Source organism: Rhipicephalus sanguineus, chromosome 7 (assembly GCF_013339695.2).
Source record: "Rhipicephalus sanguineus isolate Rsan-2018 chromosome 7, BIME_Rsan_1.4, whole genome shotgun sequence".
Lineage (NCBI taxonomy): Eukaryota > Metazoa > Arthropoda > Arachnida > Ixodida > Ixodidae > Rhipicephalus > Rhipicephalus sanguineus.
The window spans coordinates 78,783,979-78,792,273 of NC_051182.1; the positions used below are offsets into that span (position 1 = coordinate 78,783,979).

The 8,295-nt window shown below is 45.6% G+C and overlaps 1 protein-coding gene across 1 annotated transcript; it reads right to left on the bottom strand.

The window, feature by feature from the left end:
• Positions 1-2,021: 2,021 nt before the first annotated feature.
• LOC119398800 (uncharacterized) lies at positions 2,022-4,999 on the bottom strand. The gene is made up of 2 exons (XM_037665616.2): positions 4,875-4,999; positions 2,022-4,749 (listed from the first exon to the last, which is right to left on the bottom strand). Exon 2 carries the CDS (start codon positions 3,480-3,482, stop codon positions 2,022-2,024), a length of 1,461 nt encoding a protein of 486 aa, XP_037521544.2. The 5' UTR covers positions 3,483-4,749; positions 4,875-4,999.
• Between the last annotated feature and the right edge of the window lie 3,296 nt (positions 5,000-8,295).

The following is an 8,295-nucleotide window of genomic DNA, read 5'->3' on the forward strand; positions in this document are numbered from 1 at the left end:
CCCCCCCCACCCGTGCTCAAGCCTATGATTAGCACCAATAACTATAGGAAACAGGGACAAACGATAACGTCTCTTTGGACCTAGAGAAACGAGCATGACGACGCCATGTAAGTTACTCATAACCACACAATAGCCACGTGCATGTCAGCGGGTGGTTTTTATTGTCACTATCACGGATGCAGAGGCGGATTCCGTAGCCGGGTTCAATTGATGCGTTCACCATGATGCAGTCTCGCCTGTGCGCTTCTACGCCGTAGAATGTAAAGGCGCCCCTCCTAAGTTGTCGTGCAAACATCCATCCAGCTGTGGCAAGTGATGCCGTGACGCGGAAATTCTCGCTTAAAAAGCGTGTGCTTCTAGATGTGCGAACAGTGGTTACAAGACACTCTACCTTCACCTATGCAATGCAGCAAATCGTGCTACGTTGAAGAAAAAGAAAAGCAGATGCAAGCCTTTTGATGCTCGGAGGTCGTGATTGCTCTTCGGCTAATATGTCCATTGCTACAAATAATAATAATAATAATAATAATAATAATAATAATAATAATAATAATAATAATAATAATAATAATAATAATAGTGACGATGATGATTCATGCAGGAGTTTTACGTGAGAAAACTACGATATCGTTATGACGCACGCCGTAGCGACGAGTTCCGCAAATTTTGACCACGTGGGGATACTTAACGCGCAACTAAATCTTGAAACATCGACGAACACCGCCTTGAAGTACGTGTACACAAAAGGAGAAAATTTGACGAACACGCACGCTTGGACTAGCAATTGTTTAATGAAACAGATACTTGAAAAGAAAACCAAGAGCGCACACGCGCCGTGCGTGATGCAGTACAGATAACAGCTTTGCGCATGAAACAAAGCAATCACAATAAAGATGCTCATGCGCTTTATAATTACATTTCTCCGGAAAGGTCACCTCTCTTTTTTTAGTGGCGAGAGAGAGCGAACGGCGCGTGTTGACTATGGAAACGCTATTTCTATGATGAGCGCTGATCAACCAGCTCGTGGTACCGCACTACCCTCCGAGGCAGTGCGAAATTTCATCTGCCTCCTTTTGGATTTTTACGTAGATAATTTTCTCGCAGCTCCTAAAGGAGTACTGACATGAATTTAAAATTTTTTCGGGTTGTTGCTCTAAATGAAAGCACGGGTGTCGAGAACCCTAAAAAGAGTGTCGTGGTGCCTGGGGATGCATTGCATATATTTTTAATACCGCTTCTTTCAACCAGCAGTTTCGGTTTCGGTTTCGAGAGGGCGGCTTCATAGTGACGTGGCAAGTCTGCCCATGACGTCACGGGCAGACTGCAACCCACGAAATATGCCCCTGCTGTCCTTTGCTGTCAGTCGAACGTGGGTGAACTGTCGTCCAGTGCCTCCGACAGCGATTTCTGTGATTTAGGCTGCATGCAGAACCAACACCACCTAGATACTGAAGGCCTCCCCACGCTGCAGTGACGTCACGGAAGTGAGATCGGCCTGGTAGTTGGCTTCACTGCGCCGGAACTGTTGTATCGAGTTCGCTACCGGTCTCTTCGCATGCAAACAGCCTGTGAATTTAAGTTTACCCTCAGAAATGCTTCTTATGCAATAGGTTTTGACATAACCTATTTCAATAATGTAGTTTTATTTCTGATTCGCACAAAGTGCTCCCGCGGACCACTGGCTGTCGGCATGCAAACCACCATCCCATTTTTTTTTCAGACATTTATGTAAACAATCATAAGATTTCCTTTTGTTTTTTTATTAGTTTTTCCTGACAACCGTTACCGATGGGGCATTTAGCAAACACACGTATTGCTGGTATGACTTCGATACTTCGAGATTTGATGCAGAAAGTATTTTGAAGTTGACTGATGCAGCAATCTCCAGTAAGGCATTTATAAATACAAACGAAAGTCAACTTTCTCATTCATTTATTACACTTTCAACAGTTCAAAATGAACATGGCATAACAATACCTACAAACAAATCATTTCACATGCAAACAAAACAGTACAAACTATTACCAAACAACATATGCTTGTTTGCATATGCAGCTTCTTACAAAACAACATGGCCTGCATATGCAGCTAAAGAAAGTCAAGGCTGCAGTGTCTTTAGCTTTCGCTTTTTTTTCTTGTTTACTGGCCGTAAGCTTGTCATTGTTCTGTTTACACAGATTACTTAATAAAACATTCGCAGCCGCACTAAGAATATACTTCATGACGAGCTGTGGTGAATGCCCCCGGTCACAAGTGTCAAGGTCTTCATCGCTATCGGTAAGCGATGACGTCAAGGCAACAAGAAGCTCTTTTTGCTTCGGAGAATCATAAAACTCAGTCGCGTTTTTCTCGCTTACGAGTTGCTCAAGCACTATTTCCATTGTCAAAACTGCCTGCACAACTACAGGTTGAGGAAACTTGAGGCCACCTCTCGTGCCAGTGGCAATAAGTGAAAAATCATCATTCTCAAAACTTTCGTCTTCTAAAACAAGATTGTCCTTGCAGGAGGTACATGCAAGCTTTTTTACAGCTGCATGTGCACAGTAGCCTGCCACATAAGTAATGGCAGGAAGCATCGGCTGCTTCTTCTTGATGTCTTGCTCTCTTATGGCAACACCAAACCGCTTCATATACTGTGGGTCGTTAAGAGAGCCACATGGGGTTAGAACATCTAGATGAGGGAGTTCGGGGAGCTCCAGCACTTTTTGCAATCTGAGCTTGTGCTCCGACTCGTATATCTGCCGTATAGACACGTGATACTGCGCTCCCGACAACTGCCGATATTTTCCAAATCTGTCCTCTAGGCAGTCGGTTTGGAACTTTCCCAGCAACACGTACGAGAAGCCGAGCTCTTCAATGCAGTAGCGGGTTACTTCTACAAGAGCGTGACAAGTGTGGCGGAATGCACTGTGTGTTTCGCGAGTCAGGTGGCCTGCATCATGCTTTAGACTTTCCCAAAATTCTAGCCAGTCAATTACACTGTTGAGGAAATCGATCTGAGGGGAAGACAGACTTCTCACAGGCTCTTGAAAGCCATCGCGTAGGCGCTGTCCCTTGTGAGGCGTTTTGACGTTTACGATGTTCCACCAAGTCAAGATGATGCGGATAAATTCAGCTGTGCCTTTGGCATGTTGAAGTTGAGCTAACTTGGAACTTGTGAGTGCTGTAATAGTTGAAAGGTTGAAAATCTTCAGGGCGAGGTTGACATTCTGGCGCTCCAAGTTGGATGGATTTAATGCTTTTAAAGATAATGTGGGCGCCAACCGCAAGAGCTCATTGCTTTCCTCTTCACGTGCCTTCCTCAAAGTGCCAAATGATGCTGTTAACACTTGTCCATCACTGGAAAGTTCAGTTATGTCGGGAAAAAAACATGCAAGTCCCAGGATTACGTTGATTAAGCCAGTTGTTACGGATACACTTGAGAATGTGAACACTGTCCAAAACAAAGAACAAAGGTCTTGAAGGATCAGATGGGTGTGCATAGACAATATTAAATTTGGGGGGATCAGAAAAAAAAGACATTGCTTTGCGGTTAATGGAATTATTGTCAGAAATAACTGCGATCACCCGAAGTCGAGCATCTTCTAGCTCTTTAATGAGGCGCCTGATAAAGCAGTGCAAGTCCTTCGCCTCGAGTTTTGCAACAGGTAGAATATGCACAACATCTTTGTTGGATGACAAAAGGCTCTGAATCATGAAGACGTATGCTGTCCTTGCAGCAATGTTGCTGTTCGTAGCTGCACCTGTGACAAAACCACCTTTATATTCGAAGTAGGACTGTAAATGTATCTCGTCTATCATGAGCGTTACAGTCCGTTCATGGTCTTTGAGTGCTAATGCCATTTTTTTGGCATACGACAAGTACAAATCATCTTGTTGCTCCAAAGAAGGACTAATGCTGTATGTGGCACAAAGACGCCTAATAGTGTTTGGATGAGGAAGCCTCAACTTCGATGTACTTCGCATGAACTTGTAAGCGTGTGGCGATATTGTGAACATAATACTGGCGAACACAAGTAAGTCGGCTGGATACGTTGCTCCATTGGTCAAAACAATCTCAACTTGCTGCCTCAGAAACTTCATCACTTCTGCCTGCCAGTCAGACGGAAACTGTAATGATGACAGTTCTTCTAAGTGTGCCAACATACGTCGCAAAAGAAGCTCAACACTTGCCTCATCATTTTGGGAGCATTTTACAATTTCCTCAACGCGGTCAAGTGTATCACCAAGTTGTCTAATGTCCGAAATTGAAACAGGGAACACAACGGTGCCTACCTTTTCAATCCGTGTCTCTCCAAAGTATACTTTGAGACAGAGGTCGGCACATACAACTATAGCACAACGCACTACCGGCGCATCTTGAGGCACAAAGTTCAAGAACCACACACTGTCTTTCACGATCACCTTGCTCCAGAAGTCTCCCACCAAAAGCTTGTCCGTGTGACACAAGAGGTCCTCGAGAGAAGAGATGGCGTTGCTCTGCTCTTCCTCTTGTTGAGTGATGAGTGACTCTTGCAATGCATCTTGCAGCGCTTTGGCCTCCATACGAGCCCGTTTTTCTTCTGGGCCTTCGCGGGCTGCACTTTTGTCTTGAGAAAGATACGTGGGGCAGCCAGGGAAAATGCTTGGAACAGTTCCCGGCTTTAGACGCCTGAGTTTAAGCGGAACTTCAATCACTTTGCCAGTGACCGTGTCCGTGTAGCTCGTCGAGGTGACGAAGTCACTCGGGTGAAAGTGCTTTTCGCAGAGCTGGAATCAGATAGAACGTTACATGTAAATTAACGACAGAAATACCGAGCAGTCCCCACAATTATGCGACCGCAAAAGCAAATATGAGAGCAACGTGAAAGGAAAGAAAAGGCAGACTTCCTTACCACTGTGTACTTTGATGGCGCAAAATCCTTACGCGGCACGGCGCGCGTCCACGCTGTTCTTTCAGCGGCGCCGACGGGGAACCTGTAGACGCGAACGGTGGGTTCTCCGGCATAATTAGATTTGCAATTGGGCGCACAACAACAGCCAGGCATACTGCTTGGTAGTTAATGCATGCCGTGGCAGCAATACTATACTGAGTTGCGTGACAGTGACAGCTCGTTTGCGACCGCCACTAAAACAACGTGGTTGAGCACAATGTGGCCAGAGCACAGCACACACTTTCCGCTACAAACAGAACTTTGAAGTTTTGAAGGCTGAAATGCAGCGCCTTTTGTAACATACATCATGCACAACGGTAGTAATCAAGCCATGTAGCAAGAAAAAAAATTTTTTTAGCGAAGGATGAGACTACCGGGGCAAGTTTTTGTCAACTTGGTTCCTGAAAAAAGCTGCCGCAGTCGTGCTCGAGCATGCGATTGGCCCCGCATTAGTTCACAGCCGTAAGCCGTGGCAAGCCATGTCACTCTCTCGTCGTTTCAGTCGGCTCCCTCGACCTCCCCTACCCTCCTCTCAATCCGCCGCCGATCTGACTGTGGTGACGTCAGGCTGTTGAGGGGAGGGGACGGGAAGGCCTTCTCTAATCTAGGTGGTGTTGGCAGAACCCAGACTTCGCAAATCAAGTGAGCTGACTTGAAACGCTCTTCATGCGGTGAAGCTGCCTTGCAGATGCTGGGAGATGAAAACTTTAAAATCAAACTTAAATAATTATACGTGTTTCCCGGATGCGGTGTGGGAAGAGCGTTAACACTACATGCCAAGGAAACCAAAAACGTCCGTTTTGCTGCACTTCAAAATCGTGTCAGTACTCCTTTAACGTGTTAGTGACAGCGAATCGCTCAGTAGCAATGTTCGCTCTATGTCAGATAGCGAACGAGTACTGAGGCATCTTTTATACGACATTTTACACGAGAGAAGAGCTGAGTGGGGAGCGCGTTAGATCTGTAAAGAAAGTTAGCCACCACATGCAGTAATTGCAAGGTCGTCATCACTGAAGTGGCGCTGTATACAGGTAGGCGAGGGGTACTGGCGAGCGACACAGCTCTACAACGGAAATATGTTGTGACTGCCTGCCACAAATAAAGACACTGACTCCGGAATTTTTGCGAAACCAGCTATTTAACGCTGTCGCATTAAAAGTAATAAGAAAAATCTGCGGTAGCCATGGCTATTTGCTGCTGCTGCTTCTGTAACGCGTCGTATGACCTAATGAGAGGTATTGCGTCATATTCCTGAGACCACTGCCATCCGAGTGGTCAGATCGAATACTATACTGCCTGCAGTAAATCTGCCCAATGTTTGCGCCAGTATCTGTCCACGTTTCAAGCTTGGCTTTCATAGCATGAATCACTCCAGCACCCTTAACAAGGGCTATATCAGTTTATGGGCACACTGACAAGGCCATTTTCCCGCGCTTTCGTACATTCCCAGTATTTACAATCTTGAATGCAAGTCGGCTAAAAAATCCTTTTTGATGAAGGACGTTATTAATAATATTCAGACACTACATGAGGGGTGGGCAAGAAAACATGATAGATAAAAAGAAAGCAAAAGAGCAAAAACACCACCAACAATAACAACAAAAAAATAGAAAAACTGCGGTAGATCACATTTACAAGTATAAAATATGGCTTTTTACTGCAGTTTTAAATTGGGCAAACTGAGATGACATGGCGATGTGGGCGGGAAGGTCGTTCCAGTCTTGCGCTGTCTGCAGGAAAAATGACTTCTGGAAGGTCTTTGTTTTAGAACGTACGGGATAGACGGCGTTGGGGTGGGAATGGCGCGATGTCCGATGAGCAGTCTGATGAATGCATTGCCTGGTGGCAAGGAATGTCTGGGGTTTAACGTCCCAAAAGCACGATATCATTATGAGAGACGCCGTAGTGGAGGGCTCCGGAAATTTCGACCACCTGGAGTTCTTTGACGTGCACCTAAGTCTAAGTACACGGGCCTCAAATATTTCCGCCTCCATCGAAAATGCAGCCGCCGCGGCCGAGATTCGATCCCGCGACATTCGGGTCAGCAGTCGAGCGCCATAACCACTAGACCACCATGGCGGAGCTCGATGAGGGACGTTATGGGTGCTTCTTATTTGGAAGCGAAGGCGTTCACGCTGCTCTCTCACGAACTCTTAGCGGCCTTACCAAAACCATTTTATGGATAAGCAAAAATTAGTAAGTTCGCAGCAGCAAATGTTTTCCTAAAGCCATGTAAAACCGTTCCTAAATAATTGTTGGCTATGTGGGGTAGAGTAAATATGTTTACCATTGCTGTGCAATCCTCGTTGATAAGTACTCGAAGAGCTGCAAGCTGATTGGCAGCGTAAAAGCTTTCGAAATCAGAGATGTGAATTTGCAGTAAGCAGGAACATCGGCTGGGATATGAAAAAACCTGTATTGTAACAATAAATGCGCTGGAAGTTAGGTATTATTACTAGCCATCGCATACCTTTCCCCAACTCTTATCCTGTTGCCTAACCTCTGTAAAAGTCATTCAATCAAATAAAAAAATTTTGCAATTTTTGGGCAGATTGTTGGAATGTATGTTGATTGGTCATAGAAGCGTTGATGCATAATTGGCGACGACAAAAAGAGTGTGCGTGCGACAACATGGAGCCGTGCCCGTCGTACGTGCTTCCATGGATACTGTGCTTTCTAAAGTAGCACTGTATGTAACGGGCGCTGAGATTCAGGAACACTCCTGGATGCATGCGCAGGGAAACACATATAGGACAGACACAAGGACAACCACAAACACTTATACCGGGGCCCTATCGACTGAGTTTCGAAACAATGCCGTGCAAGGCGGGACGGGACTTCACGCAACACTCCCAGGCATTACTACCCCTGTGACAACCGGGCGTCGGGTAGGGGGATACCTGTACCCATGTTTCTGAAACCGCTGGGTGTCGGCGGTGGGTTTCGAACCAGCCACCTCCCGTAGTCGAGGCGGACGCCCAATCCACTAGGCCACGGCTACGGTGGAAGCAAGAGCAGTAATCGCAGCTATCTGGGGTGATACATCAAGGTAGTCTGTCATCGCCCCTGCCTGCTATCTATCGCTACTTGATAAAGTAGCTGTCACTATCATAGCAGTAAGAACTATGTCGTATTGAAAGATTACTTACGTGATATGTTATGCGATATTCATTATGGCGACAGTTTCCTGATGATCTAGTGTCCCTGTAGTCATCTCGCGCCGTTTGATCTTGTCCATTGTTGGGAATATAAAGAATTATTGCTTTAAAAAGCAAGAAAAAGTGCCTTGAATTGTAATTTAGGTGCAAAATTATGCGTTAGTAGAAGAGAAAACGACACTGATGAAGTCAACCCACACGCGATAATTGCACTGACATGCTGA

What these genes read in the sequence shown, in the direction of transcription:
- LOC119398800 (XM_037665616.2), bottom strand. Translation starts at nt 3,482, where the DNA reads ATGCACACCCATCTGATCCTTCAAGACCTTTGTTCTTTGTTTTGGACA.